Below are 18,188 nucleotides of genomic sequence, written 5' to 3' on the forward strand. Positions count from 1 at the left end.
AGACCCAAGGCCCAAGTGTCGGCCAGTGGAGATCCCCTCATAGAGGGGTTTAGGAGAGGAGATGGGTTAATTAGGGTGCGATGTAGTACCGATGAAGAACACAGCTTTCCCCCAGATCCTGGATGCTTCCTCCCCCCAACTACCGTGATCGGAATTCTACCTTGCAGGGCTGGATAGGGCAGAGGCTGTACACTGGTACATATGAGGGCTGGAGGCACAGGGAATCCAGGGTGGATGATACCTTCAGGACCAAGGGTGTGAGGGGCGATGCTGGGAGAGTGGAGGGTGAGTGGGTTGGAAAGGGGGAACTGATTACAAGGATCCACATGTGACCTCTTCCCTGGGAGAGGGACAGCAGAGAACAGGGGGAGGGGAGACTCTGGATAGGGCAAGATATGACAAAATAATGATGTATAAATTACCAAGGGCACATGAGGGAGGGGGGAGAGGGGAGGGAGGGGAAAAACAAAAGTGGACCTGATGCAAAGGGCTTAAGTGGAGAGCAAATGTTTTGAGAATGATTGGGGCAGGGAATGTATGGATGTGCTTTATACAATTGATGTAAGTATATGTATGGATTGTGATAAGAGTTGTATGAGTCCCTAATAAAATGTTAAAAAAAAAAGAGGAGAAAAGAAAATGATTAGGGCAAAGAATGTACAGATGTGCTTTATACAATTGATGTATGTATATGTATGTACTGTGATAAGAGTTGTAGAGCCCCTAATAAATTGTTAAAAAAAAAAAAAGAAAAGAAAACAGTGGGAAAATAAGAAAACGAGGTAAGTGTGACCCAATTTATATATCTCTAAAATATCACTGAGTCTATAAGGAATTTCTGAGCTGGAAGTGATGTTCCCACTATTACCACGATCTTCACTGTGGCTACTACTGATTGGCATGTTTTTTTATATGCTAGGACATCTGGTAGACACTTTGTGACAGTGTTCTTCTACTTACTACACTTACTTCAAAATAAATTGGAAAATATACAGCTTCCTATGTGATTTTTCACACAGGCATGTTAAAGCTTTAGAGTATTATCTTTTAAAATAGTTTTATTGGCATATAATTCACTTACCAGACACTTTAATAATTCAATCATATTAAGACTCGCTGCCATCGAGTCACTGCTGACTCAGTGATCCTCTGTGGGTTTTTGAGACACTGTCTACGTGAGTAAAAAGCCCAGTCTTTCTCCCACGTAGCTGCTGGTGGTTTTGAACCGTTGACCATGGGGATCACAGCCCAGCACATAACCATTATGCCACCAGGGTCCGTATGATATTACGATGTGTTGTGCAATCATCACCACGATTGACTCAGAGGATTTTCTTCTTTCCCATGCTCATTGCTGTTAGCTCCTCATTTCCCTCCAACCTCCCCTGCCATGCCCCTAGGTAATTATAATCCAGGTATTGTCTCAAGAGATTCACCAATCACCGATTTCATATAGAGGAATTCACACAAAACAAAAACAAGTAACAAACAAAAATCCCAACAACAACGACAAAATAAAAACAGAGAAAAGTCTCAGTTGAAAAGAAAGCAGAAAATATTAAAAGTGAAACAACTTTAAAATGCGTTCCAAGGGAGATCAAATGATAAAGTGTCCCACTGTAACCACACGATATGATCCCTAATCAACTCTATAATGCTCACTGTCTGACCGCAGGGCCATTCACATCCCTGTTATCTTGGGCGCAGTTCATAAAAAAAACCAAAAAAACCCAAGGATTTTGGTGCACATGAAAAATGAAGGCTGTCAGGAGAAATAAGTTGGACAAGCAGAACAGAGAATGAGAAGGAAGTAAGCAAGAAGCTAGTCTCAGCAAGATCTCACTGGAGGCTCCGAAGCATTAACTGTGTCAGTTGCTAGAACCTTGAGGTCAATGGGCTAATCAATTGTGCTGCTGAGAACTTGAAAAGTAGCTGGTCTTAATGAGAAAATGAAATTTGCAAAAACGAGTTATCATGGTAAAGTATATATAACAAGTGTTGTCACTTAAACCATTTTAGAGAAGGCAGTGCCGTTCCATCACAATAGCCACCATGTTGTACAACCTTTACTACTGTCACTGGCCAAGTCTTTTTATCAGCCCAAACAAAACTGAATGCCTATCCTCCCTCTTCCCAGTGAAGACTAATGGATTTTACCTGTATCTACTTGCCTATTGTAGACATTTCATATAAGTAGGTGATACACTGTAAGGATCTGATTTATTTCAGTTAGCATGTTCTCATGATTCATCCATGTCATTCCTCTTTCTATGCAGGTGCTACAGTTTTTTATTCATTGCTCTGTTGATGAGCACAGGAGTTGTTTCAACCTTTTAGTTACAGGGAGTAATGCTGCAACGAATACTGGGGTACAAACCCTGTCTGAGTCTCTGCCTCGTGTGTTTTGGGTAAATACCTAGAATTGCAGTTGTTTGGTTTTTTGTAAAGTCCTTTTTAAGCACAAAAATGTTCCATTTTAATCACAAAATTGTTCCAGTTTATCTTATTTTTCTTTTATTGTCCGGATTTTAGTGTCATTTCAAAGAACCCCTTGCACAAAACAAGATCCTAAATTTTTACTGCGATGTTTTTGTCTAACAATTCTATTATTTCAGTTCTTTTATTGAAGCAATTATTCCATTTTGAGATAATTTTAATCTACAGGGTGAGGTACAGGTCCAACTCCATTCTTTTGCAGTTGTCTCCACACTGTTTTATTGAAGAGACAATTCTCTTCCGCTGAATAGATTTGCTATCTGGTTGAAAATCAACTGGTCAAAAATGTATTTTATTTCTGAACTATTAATTCACTCTGTTGGTCTATATATTAATTCGTATACTAGATCCACGTTGTTTTCATTACTGTAGCTTTATAGTCTCTTGAAATTGGCATGAGAATCTTCCTACTTTGATTTTTTTTCATGATTGTTTGCTTATTTGGGGTACCTTGAAAATCTGTATGAATTTGAGAATTGGCGTTGTCTTTTTCGCAGAGAAGAGTTTTGATAGGAACTGCATTGAAGCTGTAGATTGCTTTGGACAGTACTGGCAGCTTATTAATGTGAATATATTATTAATATTAAGGTATTAATATAAGATTAATATAATATTAAGTCTTCCGATCCATAAATATGGTGTTTATGTCCATTTAGTTACATCTTTAATTTCTTTCAGCATTGTTTTCTATGAGGGGTACCCCTGCCCAAAAAGTACCCCAGAAAAATACTCCACTCAGCAGGGTTTTCATACCATGCATTTTTTTTCCTGCTAAGCAAGCCACTCATGGTGTCACCTCGGAAGGTTGTCTTAAGTCACAGTGAAATTTTTCATACAAGCAGTTTTGCTTGAACCTAGTTTGTTGTGATGGTCAATTTAAAAGGACAGTGTGCAGCTGTGAAATTTTGTTTCCTGCTCAGGAAAAATGCTGAAGAAACTGTTGTGATGTTGAACACAGCGTCCAAGGACAGCTCTATGGGAAAAACTCAAGTGTACAAGTGGTCTTCTCATTTCCAAAAAGGTGAAATGTCAATTGATGACAAACCTCGTTCTGGACGTCGTTCAACTTCCTGAACAGACAAAAATGTCAACAAACCCCGTGCCCTTGTGCTCGAGGATCAACTACGAACCACTGAAGAGATGAGGTGCTGATCTGGAGCTCCTCTCAGCACATTTTGACAGAGGATTCGGGAAGGAGGAGGGTTGCTGTGAAATGTGTGCCGTGGTTTCTGACAGCCCAGGAAAGGGCATCCGGTGGAAGCAATGCCAGCTTTGAAAGGGCAGCTCTGAGGAGCCCTGGCCTATTTCCTGAGGTCATTACTGGCGAGGAGACATGGTGCTATTCTTGCAAGCCTGAAAGCAAACATCAATCGAGCCCGTGGAAGACACCATAGTCACCTCACCCGAGAAAAGCTCGTCAAGTGAAATCAAAGATCAAGACGGTGCTTATTTGATTTTCATGTGAGGGGATAGTGCCCTTGGAGGTCTTTCCACCAGGTCAGACTGTTAATCAAGCTTTTTAGCTAGAGGTTCTGAAAAGATTGCATAACAGTGTGCGACAAAAAAGACCTGATAAATGTCAAGAGGGTGACTGGTTTTGCTACCACAGCAAAGCATCTGCGCATGCAGCGATCTCAGTGCACCAGATTTTGGCAGAAAACAGCATCCCTCTTGTCCCAGCACCTCACTTACGTGACCTTGCTCCATGCGACTTCTTTTTGTTTCCATGAATGAAGAGAGACATGAAAGGATGGCGACTTGATGATGTAAAAGAGGTGAAGAAAAAAATCAGGGAAGTATTGTCAGCCCTCCAAGCAGATGAGTTTGAAAAATGTTTCCAAGAATGGAATTGCAGATATCAGACGCGTATTAGTGTAATGGAGAGTACTTTGAAGGTGATAAGGTTGTTTCGTACAAAAAAACAAAAAAAAAGTCTTTCCCTTTTCTATTCCATACTACTGTAAATGGAATCATTTTGTGAATTCCCTTTTTGGTTACTTGCTGGTAATATGCAAGAATTCAACTGCTTCTTTGTGTTGACTCTTTAACTTGTAACTTAGCTGAGATTATTTAGTAGCATTAGCAGCTGTTTGGTAGAGTCGTTGGGATTTTCTACATCTCAAGCCATCTGTTACTAAAGATTGCTTCACTTACTCTCTTTAGATAGGAATGCATTTTATGTCTTTTTTCTTGGTGAGTTACTCTGGTTAGACATTCCATTCCAGTGTTGAACAGCAGTGATGGGAGCGGCCCTTGTTATCCTGTCCTTGATCTTCCAATATTGACTCTGCCGTTAGCTATGCGTGAGATACTGCATCTTTTCATTGTATTCATTTTCAGTTAGTTGAAATGACTACACAGAGCACGTCATACCACTGTGGAACATGTCAGTGGCACTGGGTACCCACTACAAAGAGAACTGTTGCATTGATTTACCCAAATTACATTTATGAGCATATGTGCACATCAGGTGCTCTTCTATGTCCATCAGAACATATTCCCTGTTTCACTTAAAACATAAAAAAATTCCTTGCCCATGTTGAGCTTAAATTCTTGTGGAAGGAAAAAGGGACATAAACACAAAAATCAGTAAGTGATCCCAAACTATACTGGAAAGTGATTAAGTGCAATGGGAAAAACAGAGCAAGATACTGGGAGAGAAAAATGTTAGAGGAGGCAGCACTCTTCAGTTGTACATGGGGTGGTCGCGTGGACACACTCCCTGAGAAGGGGACATTTTTGCAGCAATGCGAGGCAGAGGAGGCACTTTGCCTGGTCGATCCTTGCAGGAGAGTGGTTCCCACGCAGGTGCAAAGGTCTCCAGACAGATTGCATGGGACATCTTTAAAAAACAGCACTGAGGACAGGATGCTGAGGGTGAAACAAGGAATCACAGCGAAGAGATCAGAAAGAACTCTGGGAAAGGAAAAGATCATCCTGAGAACTTCGAGTTTTTTGAGCAGTAACTGAACATGATCTCACTTTGTTTGTTTGCTAACAATGAAGGAGGGCCAGGCAGTATGTGACACCAAGCTAACAGTGACTTGAACCAGTACACTAGAAATAAAGGCGAAGAAATACGATCAAATTCATGTTATGTTTTCGGGGTAGAGCCATCAGGAGGATTTCATACAATATTTGATGTTGAACATAAAAGGAAGAGAGGGAACAAGAATAAATCTACAATTTGGATCCAAGTAACAAAATTCTGTTGCTATTACATGATTTGGGTTGTTAGGAAAGATTAGGAGCTCCATTTTGGATATAAATTAGAAAAAAATATTAGATGTCAAGTGTGTATAAACCAAAACCCAAACCCACAATCACATAGTGGATTCTGAATCTTGTTGTTGATGTTGTTAGGTGCCATCACGCTGGCTCCAACCCATCGCGACCCTAGACCGAACAGAATAAATCACCGCGCTGCCTGCACCTTAGAGGGAAGGCTGACTACAATTCACATCTTAACAACCAGTTCGCCGAACTCAACAAAAAATTAGGTCTCAGTTCTACCAAACTGGTGCAAATAGGCTGAATCCCATCACTGCCTGCAAGGTGAGTAGTAACACCAGCCAGGTAAGCATGAATGAATAATCAATCATTCGAGAAAAAATGGTCAGCATTTGCCCAGGAATAAAGCACAGACGTCAGGAAGGGGATGGGAAGAATATTGGATGCTTAACACACAGAGGAAGTGGGGAGAATGCTGTTATATTGTAAGTGTTGTCATCAATGTGACAAAACAAATGTGGATGGATTGTCCTAGGGAAAATTTGTTGTGTAAATTCTCACCCAAATCATAATAAAAAATAACGAAAAAGAAGAGAACTGAGATAATCTAATGAAATACATAGTTTTAGAAAACATAATTGACAATGTAAAGTGATTCTGACAGGTGATAAAAATTTACTATTGGGGATAGATAACTGACTTAGGAAGTTAGAACATCATAGGTGAATTTTAAGAGCTAATTTGCAAAATATGCAAGTAGTTTTAAAACCCGGGGTGCCTCAGAGAGGGTTAAAAGCCCCACGCTTTCAGCTAATAGTCAAGCAATTAGTCATTTTTATGCATAATGACACCCCCCACACATGTAAAATAGCTCACTGTATTCTGAGGTACAAATTACATGCCTGGAATTTCTTACCAGAGAAACTTACACCTCAATACCAACCAGTTTCAACCAACTTTGTATATGATCACATGAATATCAAAATTACCTCTGACATGAGTTAATCAGAATAAGTAAGATAAGAATATATGAAGAACACTAGGTCAAGTACAGGCAATTCTCAAGACATCTGCCTTTGCAAGCTTGAATAAAATTTCGCTTGAAAATAGCTCCATAAAAATAATAAAGGAAGGAAGGAAAGAAGAAAATAGCGCTGAAAAGATACTCTTTGGATAATTATTTTAGATAAATATTTCATGACACCATTATTATAAAGAAAAAATTGGTTTCATGTGGGAAACTAACACTGAAGGAGTTATGGCCAGGACTGTATTCCCTAAATTATAACAGAGGGAATCTGGAAAGCAGGTACTCCACGGTAATAAAGCCACCACTTTGGTTAAGTTAGAGGGAAAGCCCAAGTACATTATCCTGCTTTATCGCTCCCACAGGATCGTTCTCCCCTAACAACTCTGCTGCCTTAAAGTGAGCACGGGTTGATTGTATCGCCTACAGAAGCAGCCATCCTGTTGCTATCTCTTCCTGCCCTGTCACCCAGCGCCTCAACTCTCACACCTTCCCCGAATACAGCAAGTATTAATTAGGTTTCCTCACCTATGAGCTCAGGGACCTTAATGTAGATACCACCCACCTTGTGATGTATGTAACTACTGAATATGCATGTCTTACAGCTACCTACAAATGTCCCAAGATAGTAAAGACTCTTCTTTCACCTCCACCCTTATGAACCACCAAGAGGGACTGAGGTGAGCATGCTACCATAAAATGTGTCTGACTCCTTTATTTTACTCTCTCTCTCTCCTATCTTTCCTATCCTCTATAACTTTACTATAATCTTTATGTATTATAACCGTACAATTTCACCTACTGACCCTTCGGTTGTTAGAGATTGGTTCCCTCTGACAGTTTCACACCAAAGGGAAAGATTTTGAAGACTACTAGGAGGCCAGGGGTCATAAGGTAAGGGATGAGTGGAGGAGCGACAGAGGGAAGGAAGCGGAGGGAAGGGAAGGGGGAGAGAAAAAAAGCACACAGAGAGAGGTTTATTGGTATATCATCCTTATTAAGTACTTGTATGTGTAGAGAGAGGTTTATTGGTATATCATCCTTATTAAGTACTTGTATGTGTAGAGAGAGGTTTATTGGTATATCACCCTTATTAAGTACTTGTATGTGTTATATTCCACAAAAAAAAGAGAAAATAATGATTGAAATTGAAAAGAGAAGAGACACACACAAAAAATCTTTTTGGAGAAAAGATTAAAAGTCCAGGTTAAAAGGCCTATGAATGGCTGTAATTGATAACTGAATTTGACAGACTTTCCATCTATAGGTAGAAACAATTATCTGCCTGGACAACTGGCTGGTGTAGAAGCATTACTATTTAGTTTTAAGTGTTTAAAATATTAATAAGCTTTTTCATCATCTAATCATGAATGTACACTGCATGTATGCATAATTGCTCATGTTTTGCATGTAGATATGCAGATTAGTGCCCTGGTGGCATAGTGAGTGGTTACAAGTTGAGCTGCTAACCCCTTGGTCAGCAGTTCGAAACCACCTCAGAGAAAGACAGGGCTTTCTACACCAATAAAGAGTTAGTCTCAGAAACTCACAGAGACAGTTCTACCCTGTCCTATAGGGTTGCTATGAGTCAGTATTGACTCAAGGGCAGTGAGATATGAAAACTGTTAAAAATTGAACCATTTTTCAGATTGATCTGACTGACATCAAATTATCAATAAATTTTCAATTATTTATCCTCTTTTAAAACTAGTTTTAATTCTGGACTTTAAAACTAAAAGGGTATACAGAAAGGAAAAGAATAAGAGACATTAATTATCAGAATTCATATGCTTATCATAGTTATTATGATAAACACTTAACATTCCAGAAACCACAGTACAGTATCCTTGTTCCTATGAGTGAAAAGTTTGTCCTAACGACAGAAACCAAGAAATATTTATGAAGCAGTTGGGTAAGGGCTGGACTCTGAGCGGCAAGTGCCATGTTCAAAGCCCTCAGCTGCTTCGGAGGAGAAAGATGAAGCTGTCTGCCTAATCTACTTAACTTTTTCCAAAATATACAATTCCTTTGACAGAATTAAAACTAACAAAAAATCTGTATTAAGTAAAATTTTTCCATTTTGAAAGAAAAAATAAAAGCCTTGAGATATACTAAATATGACATTTTCTCGACTCTATAAAAGCATTCATCTCTGTGGATCAGTGTAAACATTATCTGCCATCGTTCTAATTATTAATTTTTCATTTAATGAACTTTCAAGAAGAATCAGATCAAAATAGTTTAATAATGCTCAGAGAACTGCACATATACAGAGTGCTGGTGGTACAATGGAATAGTTGTTGGGCTACTAACCGCAAGTACTGAAGTTCAAACCCACCAGCCTTCCCACGGGGGAAAGACGAACCTAAGGCTGTCGACTCCTATAATGATTTAGTCACAGAAACTTTATTTAGAGGTAGTATTAGTTGGAATTGACTTGATAGTAGTGGGATGTTGGTTTCTATATGAGTGTATATATTATCTATATATACACATAAACACAAATATATAAAACTATCTTTTCAGGATTCATAAAAAAACCAGTACTTATATGAAGTATTCAACTCAGACAACAGCATAAGATGAAGCAATATTTTAAGCTGTGTTACTGTAATTTAAAAATATAGATGTTTAGGAAAATGATCTCAGGATATTTAATACAACAACAAAATGCCTATCCCATATTTGGGCATTTTAGTGATGTTAAAAAAAAGGTTTCTTCTTCTATTGTTTTAAACAATGTCAGTGTGGTATAAAATTTTATATAATTGTGTAATAACTTCCCAAATTTGTAGCATAATTCTTATTATTTGGTCATATAACCAATAGGATGCTTATAAATATTTTCTCCTCTGACATCTTTCAATATTAATGTTCAATCTAATAAAGAGTAAGGTGTTATAGTAAAGAGTTATTCACTTTTTAATACAGTCATAATATTGTCATAAAGTTGTTTGGGCTATCAAGAAAGTAAGCTGCTTCTTTCTCATTAATTTTTTTACATAATAGTGATTACATTCCCATCTTAATTCTACAAAACAGAATATTCTTACCTGATACTACACCAATTCCATCATCACAGTCATAATCAGAAACTTCACTGTCACTTATTCTCTTTGATCCTATGAAGTAAATAACAATAATTAAAATGATTATGTGAAAAATAGTAGCCAAAAAATGCTCACAACCCGAAACATAAATAAAAGGAATCTGAATAAGACATTTCAGAAAAAAACAGTTATATCTAGAAGGAAAACTACCAACATTCATTTTCACACAAGTTTCTTGATGTGCAGATTTGGGTAACTGAAAAACTATTTATACATGAATTCTCAAAAGGTATGTGATAAAGTTTATAACGAAGTTATAAAATTCAAGTTTTAAATTTGAATAATATATATATATACATATAATTGGAAGTTGATTGATAAAATATGTTGGAAAATAGATAAGTCCACTCAAGTCATGGTCAAATACATTTAGATGACTGCCTTGGAGACCAGATAAACTTTTAAACATAACAATATGTTTATTTCAAAAACATTATTCTTTTAATATTCATGGCTAATAAATGTAATGCATATAATTAATAAATGATACTCCTGAATTCAGAAAAGCAAACTCACTGATAATATTACAGAGTACATTTTTTACTATTCAGTTGAACCTGTTTCTCTATTGATTTCAAAAGAAAATGAAAAATACATCACTCACAATATTGATTATGATATCTAAATTGTAAATTGGGTTATTTTAAATGCAATTGAGTTAGGCACAGGTTGTGCAGCTTGGGCGACTGAAGAGAAGCTTACAGAGAAAATGCTACACAGCTGCCAACATATTAGTCACATAAACTAAATGAATTTTATTTAAAACCTATCAGAATTGACTTGACAACAGTAGTGGCATCAAAGATTGAGAAAAAATTATGTTGAAATCTACTTCAATTTCATTTTCCTCCCTAATTGGATTCTATTATGCTAGAGCTATTTCATTACATGGATGCAAATTGAAAACTATTTCATAGACAGAATAAGCATTTGATAAAGCATAACGTCCAGTCAATATAAAAGATCTCAGAAAACTAGTAACAGAAGGGAAGGTGCCCAAACTGATACAGGGCGTCCTTAGGAAATAAACAGCTTACATCACACCTTTATAAAATACTCAATGTTTTCTCTCTAAGACTAAGGACAATCAAGAATGTTCCCTTCAAACTCATCCATCTGGCAGTACACTACATGTCCGAGACAACGAACGTGCTACCACAAGGAAAAAATGAACGGAATACAGATTGGGAAACAAGGAATAACATAATTATGTAAGTTGAAAAGTCCTAAGAAAGTTAAAATAAGTTATCAAGTCTAATAAGTAAATTGAGCCACACTGCAGCACATACAAACATGAATTAAATAGCTTACATAATGAAAACAATTAGAAGCTTAATTTAAAATCTGTATCATTGCCAGTAATATGAAAATATGACTTGGGAACATTAATAAAATTTTGAAAAACATTGATGCCAAAAATGAGAAAATACTGATAACAGTAATTATCCCAAATGCAACCCCCCTGCTCTCCAATCACTTACAATTCACAGATACTCTGCAGGGCAGACTAGAGCTGCCCACGGGGTTCCAAGGCTGTAAATCTGTATGGAAGCAGTCCACCAAATCTCTCACAGTCACCATCGTACCAGCAGGACAGCTGGTGAGGGCTGCCGGCCCTTCATCTAGCAGTAAGCTTTTAATACTATGTTCCTAGAGATGCTTAAAGAAGCTCTTGTACAGTTGTGTGATGTATACAATTATGCATATAGTAGTATTACAGGTATTATTATTGTTCATACTTGTATTCTTTTTTTTCATACTTGTATTCTTAATGAAGGTATTGACTTTGTTTGGAAATCATTTCCTCGTTGGAATCAGAACATGAATGAAAGAAAACAACAAAACAAACAAAGAAAATGACTTTTCTGCAAAGTTGGAAGCCAGAAATACTGGAACAACCATGTCAGAGGGCTGAGAATGCCAGACAACATAGGCTTTTCTCTAACAGTGAAACTTCCCATCAAGAATGAATAAGAAATACATATTTACAAAACTAAAGTCTGTCATATTCATTTCTTCACTGAAGACACTTCTAAAAAACAAGAAATTCATCCCAGAAGGAAGGAATGAAATGCACACACATAAAAAAAGATGACAAGGAACGTGGTAAAAATGTCCGTACATTTTAGCAAACATTATCGATACATAAAATGATAATTAAAAACTCACTGCCAGTGAGTCATTGCCAACTCACAGCACGCCCCCTGTGGGTTTCTGAGACTGTAACTGTTTATAGAGTAGAAAGCCCAGTCTTGCTCCCAGGTAGCTGCTGGTGGTTCTGATTAGCTCTCATAACAAATGGATGGAATTCAAAAAGTTTGTGGAAATATCCCATTATATTTTAATTCTATTTCTGGGTAATTTTAAAAGCCTTTTCGTACTGCACACAAAGGTTAAATTCTGATCATAACATGCTAGAAAGAAAGAGTGCGCACAGTTAGATTCTAATTTCATATCATTGAGGAAAATAATTGTTAGTTGGCACTAGAATTTGTCAAGTGTGCATACTAAAATTCTCGTTAAACTTTTGATAAAGATCAAAGAATGGAAAGTAAATTGGAAATCTGAGTGCACAGATGACATTACTCTTACTATTTTAAAATGAAACAAAAGCTTTATTCATTTCTTTATATATTCATAACACTATCTGCAAAGATATAGTAGCATAATTCACTTGAACATGTTTGAGGAAAAGGAGTGGGAAATTTAACTAAATATCCTTTTGAATTTAAACCATAAGCATGTATTGTGTAATTAATAAATTTTAGTACAATATTTTATCTGTACATAAAAAAGAACATATATTCTCTATTGCACGGAAGAATGAATGCTCATTGGTCCACCGCCTCTCCTCTCCTCGGCCAGTAGCATAGTCTCTCTGATCCTCAGCATCTCAGCCTCATAGTCCCTAGGCTTCTGCTTCTGTGGGCTTCGCTATGGTGCCAGGGCTTAAGGGCGGGTACAGGCCCTCCACAAGGTTCCTTGGCTTTGTCCCATGGTCTCCTTGGCATAGGCATGGTGCCTCTGATGTTACCCTCCACCACTTTACTCAGGGATCTTGAAAGTGCAGGGCTTCTTCTTTGATGGTCCCGGGACTCTCCCTCTTCCTGCTTCTAATGCAGTTCTTTAGAAATAGGAGAGTGGCAACTAAAACAATCAATCCCCTCTCTTAGTATTTCACAGTCCTAAATGTATGGTCTCCCAGTCACTTAGTGGGAGTTAGAGAGACATCAATCATATTAAGAAAGTCCACTCTACTACAATAGTGAAAAGATAAAACTCAGACCCTCAACTATCCCGAGTTAAACCCACGCAGTTTTCCCTTGTACTGTTGAATGACTGCTTTTTGGACTACCGTATATACTGGAGTATAAGACAACCCGAATATCAGCCAATTTTCTCACAAAAACTGCATTAAAAATGTGCTGAAGAACTCAGCTTACACACAAATAGATATGGTATTTAAATTCAAGGTGGAGAAGAAAAGTTTGTTCAAAAGGTTATAGAAGCTGCAGCATTTTTTGGGGGGAGGGGGATTAGAGTAGGATAGGGGTGTAAAGTGATAATCTTGATAGATCTTTGAAAAGATTACAGGACAATCAAAGGGGCTTATTAAGAAAAAGACAAAAAAGTTTTTGCTTGATGGCTACCAAGGACCCACTTTAGAAGACAGGCCTGTTGGTCTGCTCTCCAAAGGACGTGCGTAGAAAGTCCTGGGGGCAGTCCTACTTCAGAGATGGTCTCCAGAAGTTAGAATGAACTCAATGGCAACTAACAACAGCCATTAAAGCCGCCGGTCACCCTACAAGCACACCCATGCCCCTTCTCTGGACAGTCCATAGTGACTCGTCCCTGAATGGGTGGCAGCCATGCTGTGCGCATCAGCCTGTCTGTACCCAGGCCTGAAAGAAACTTTGCTGTTTGTAAACACCACCCCCACCCCGCCCCAAACAAGAAAGGAAGTGGAAATTACGTTCACAAGGAAAAAGCAAGGGAAGCTGCTCAGAGGGATTAGTTTTTCCCAATCAGAGCAACGCCCCTGCTGACTCTCTGAGGCGATGAAGGGCTATCGTACGAGAATTTTGTTTGGAAACTTTACCTCATCCACTCTACAATCCTCAAATTGCCCCTTCAGGCTTGTTTTTGTTCTGAAACTTAGGGAAGATTTTAAAAGACATGATTTGAGTCCCTGAAAGATGCCGAGATTGTCATTTGAGGTGATACAGCAATGCATCTAGAGCAGGAGTTTCAGACCTAACTTCATCCGAGTGGTTTCTGGATCGTAGTTTCCCATGGTTGTTCCCAACTGTTAACATGCTCCCTTAGAAAGCTGTTGACAGTTTGACTTGGTTACCTTAGGGGCAGCTCAGTCAATCCACAAAGGTCTGGTCAAGTTATACCAAAGAAAGTAAAAAAGGGACATAACAAAGACATAAAAATCAGACTAGAAACAATAACGAAAAATCAATGGAACCAAAAGCTGTTTCTCTTAAAAGATTTGTAGACTTGGCATACATCAAACTATACTGATCAAGAAAAAGAAAACTCAACAAGGAGCATGTAAGCATCGACACTTAAGGTATGTGCAAAAAGATTTGCACAAGAATATTCAGAGCAGCCTTATTATTCTGAGATTAAATGAACAAATAGCTACTCATCCATATAATAGAATATTCCTCAACAGTAAAAAATTGAATTAAGTGTTGATATATGTAAAAACAAAGTTGATTTTCAACATCATTTTGCTGAGCAAATGATGACAGATAAAAACACATTCTCAATGACTCAGTTTCAATCAAAAACAAAAACTTCTTTAAGAAGTCAATCTATTTCAATAGATATTGGATCAGTGATTCCTGAAACCACGGGTGAGAATGGTGATTAAGTGGGAAGAGTCTAATAGAATTTTTTTGAAGAGGAAGATATTCCATGGTTTGTGATGGTCATGTGTTGTTGCTCGTGCCATCAAATCAGTTATGACCCATAACATCCCTACGCACAACAAAACACTAAACGGTCCTTGCAATTCTTCTTCTACCTAAACCCATCGTGTAGGCTCAGGGTCAGTCCATCTTGCTGAGGCCCTTCCTCTGTTTTCACTACCCCTCACTTTGCTAATCACGATGCCCTTCTCCAAGGACAATGTGCCCAAAGTACGTAAGATGAAGTCTTGCCATCCTTGCCTTTAAGGGCACTCTGGCCAAACTTCTTCCAAGACAGATTGGTTGGTCATGTGGGCATACACATTTATCACAATTAACTGAAGTGTGCACTAAGCATGGGGGATTCCGTTGTAGGTAAATGACATTCCAATCAAATTAATTTCCATCTTGCTGAAATGAAACAATCCAGGGTAGAAATTATAGTCCTCAACTAGACACTAAGAATATGATATAATGATAAATTCCTAAAAACACACAAAAGCGTGTCCTGTAATACAAAGTATCTTTCAAACCTTCTTCTTTGCTGTTATTTGCTATGAGGAGTGTTTTTTCTCATCACTGTAAACAGTTCTATTGCAATACAATTAGAATATAATTGGCATATATATATATAATATATATATATACTGCATTAAAGACAGTAGCCAAAAACAAGGCTCTAGGAATTGACTGAATAACAACTGAAATGTTTCAACAAGTTAATGAAGAACTGGAAGCATTCATCTATGCCAAGAAATTTGAAAGACAGCGACCTGACTTAGTAACTGGAAGAGATAATTTTGCTGAAGGAAATTCTACATAAATGGAAGCTGTCATCAACAGGGAGCTGCCAGAAATCCAAGCTGGATTCAGAAGAGGACATGGAATGAGGTATATCATTGTTGAGGTCAGATGGATCTTGGCTGAAAGCAGAGAATACCAGGAAGCTGTTTACTTGTGTTTTGTTGACTATGCAAAGTCATTAGACTGCATAAATCAGAACACGTGATGGAGTGCATTCAGAACGGAATTTCTGGAAATCTTCGTTGTGCTCATGGGGAACCTATATATGAACTAAGAGCAGTCTTCAACAGAGCAAAAGGAAAGTGTTTGGTTCGATCGAGAAAGTTATGTGTCATACATAGCTCTATCTCTTTACAGTATTTATTTAACCTGTGTGCTGGACTATAGGAAGATGGCCTAAAGATTGGAGAAGGCTTAGGTGTTCCTATTCAATTTCCAACTTTCACATTCTTATGAGGCAACCGAAGATACCATGGCTTCAGGCAGGCACACGTTAGTCTTCAGTGTAACACCCTTGACTTTGAACATGTTAAAGTGATCATATGTAGCAGGTTTGCCCAAAGCAATGTGTTACTTGCTCCCCTGCCTGCTGCTTCCATGAGTCCCGATCTGGAACCAAGCAGGAAGAAACATTTGACAACTTCAATCTTTTCTCCCTTTGTCACCATGGTAGCAAGGATCCAGGGGTGAGGTTTTGGGTCTTCTTTGCACTGAGGGATAATCCACACCGAAGGTTGCAATCTTGATCTTCGCCAGCAACTGCATCCCGTCCTCCTTGCTTTCAGCAAGGTTGTGTCATTTGCGCATCAGTTTTTTTTAAATTAAGCCTCCAATCATGATGCCGTATTCTTCTTCATATGATAGAGCTTTCCGGATTATTTGCTTAGCATAGAGACTGAATAAGTATGGAGAGAGGATATAAGCCTGACACACACCTTTCCTAATTTTAAACCAGGCAGTATTATTCCCTTGTTCTGTTCGCACAACTCTTGGTCCATTTATTTCACTGGTAAATGTTATATCAGCTGTCAGTTTTCAGAGATGCTTATTACCAGGTTGCTGCAGTTCCTTTCTAATTCTACTTTGCTTAGAGTTTCTTAGGTAATGGATGCTGGATCTTGTCAAAGGCTTCAACTGAATCTTCTAAGATTCTTAGTTTACTTTGTTAATATGGTGGAATAAGGAGCTACAGTCTCTGAATCCCACAAGGGGTCTTCTACCTTTGATTATTTAAAGTGTGTTATATAGTTTCCAATTGTTTGAGAATTTTACCAAGATCACTTTCTAGATTTCTAATTTAATTTCATCATGGTCAATAATATACTTGGTGGAACCTAAATACTCTTCAATTTATTGAGATATTCTTAGTGCAAATATAAAGTATTCTGTTCTTGCTGGATGAATGGTCTATACATGTCAACTGGACCAAATTTGGTGGTGGTGTTTATGTCCTCTCCCAAACCAAACCCACTGCATCAATTCTGATTCAGAACAAGCCTTTACAAGGTTTCTGAGACGGTAACTAAAGGAGCAGACAGCCTCATGTTGCTCCTGTGGAGCAGCTGGGGGATGGGGGGAGTTAGTAATTGACTGTTAGGTCAGCAGCCCAATGTCTAGCCTATCATCTGACTTATTTCCTGTTCACCTGTTCTATCAATTATTCAGAATGGCCTTTAAACCCTGCTTTGTCTATTTCTTCTGTAATTTTTTCACTGAAATTGTAAAATTGTGTTGTAATTTGTATCGCATGAATGTAACTGGTTTGAAATATACAATCCAATAACATTTAGTAACATTTCTGAGTTGTGAAAAATCACAATACAATTTCTGAACATTTTCATCTCCCTGAAAAGATCTCTTATCCTCATTTTTGCTGCCTTTTCATTTTACCCAGACCTGGACTCTCTTGATGGACATGCTATCTAAATACAAATTACAATATACCATATTTTTCACTTGGCATCTTTATTTAACATAATGTTTTTGAGATTCAACCAAATTGAAGGATGTGTCACTGCTGTGTTCCTCTTATCAACAGTAATTCCCTATATGGATATACCGCCCTTTATTAATTATGTGAGCGACAGTTTTTGGCCATTAAGTATATGCTGCTACAGATCTTCATGAACACGCCTTTGGCAGAACATATGTTTTCTTTTACCTTGGATATAGCCCTGGGAATCGAACAGTTTGGTAATACGGTAAGTTTTTTCCCAACTGTTTCAAAAACTACCAAGCAAGTTTTAAAGCACTTAAAAAAAATAGCCCAATGATGGAAGCATCTAACATGTCCACCAATGGATGAATGGGAAAAGAAAGTGCAGTCTATACATACAATGGAGTATTGGTCAGCTGAGAGAAGATTGAAGAGCGGAAACAAGCCAAAGCATGAAAGAACACAGAGAATGCTCTGCTGAGTGGAGCCAGGTGACACAAAAGGACAAATTCGTACGATACCACTTACATGAATTAAGAAATACAGGGAACATCAGAAAGTTTGAAGATTGTGGAAAGATAGAATGAAAAATAATGGGATTTCCCCACAAACTTCCCGAAGCCCCTGTACTTCACTGCTGTGTTGGTCTTCTTACCACTGAG

The 18,188-nt window shown here is 37.9% G+C and overlaps 1 protein-coding gene across 31 annotated transcripts in view; it reads right to left on the minus strand.

Annotated features, from left to right (window-relative positions):
- Nucleotides 1-18,188, minus strand: part of RIMS2 (regulating synaptic membrane exocytosis 2) — a 575,734-nt gene that overhangs the window by 216,261 nt on the left and 341,285 nt on the right. For 29 of the 31 annotated variants that reach the window (XM_075549390.1, XM_075549379.1, XM_075549382.1 and 26 more), the window contains one exon: nucleotides 9,808-9,876. In XM_075549390.1, the coding sequence (XP_075405505.1) occupies nucleotides 9,808-9,876 (69 nt within the window). Of the gene's footprint in view, nucleotides 1-2,933; nucleotides 2,947-9,807; nucleotides 9,877-18,188 lie in introns of all 31 variants that reach the window. The other 2 variants (XM_075549409.1, XM_075549406.1) reach the window with 1 other exon arrangement.

Source organism: Tenrec ecaudatus, chromosome 5, assembly GCF_050624435.1.
Source record: "Tenrec ecaudatus isolate mTenEca1 chromosome 5, mTenEca1.hap1, whole genome shotgun sequence".
Taxonomy (NCBI): domain Eukaryota; kingdom Metazoa; phylum Chordata; class Mammalia; order Afrosoricida; family Tenrecidae; genus Tenrec; species Tenrec ecaudatus.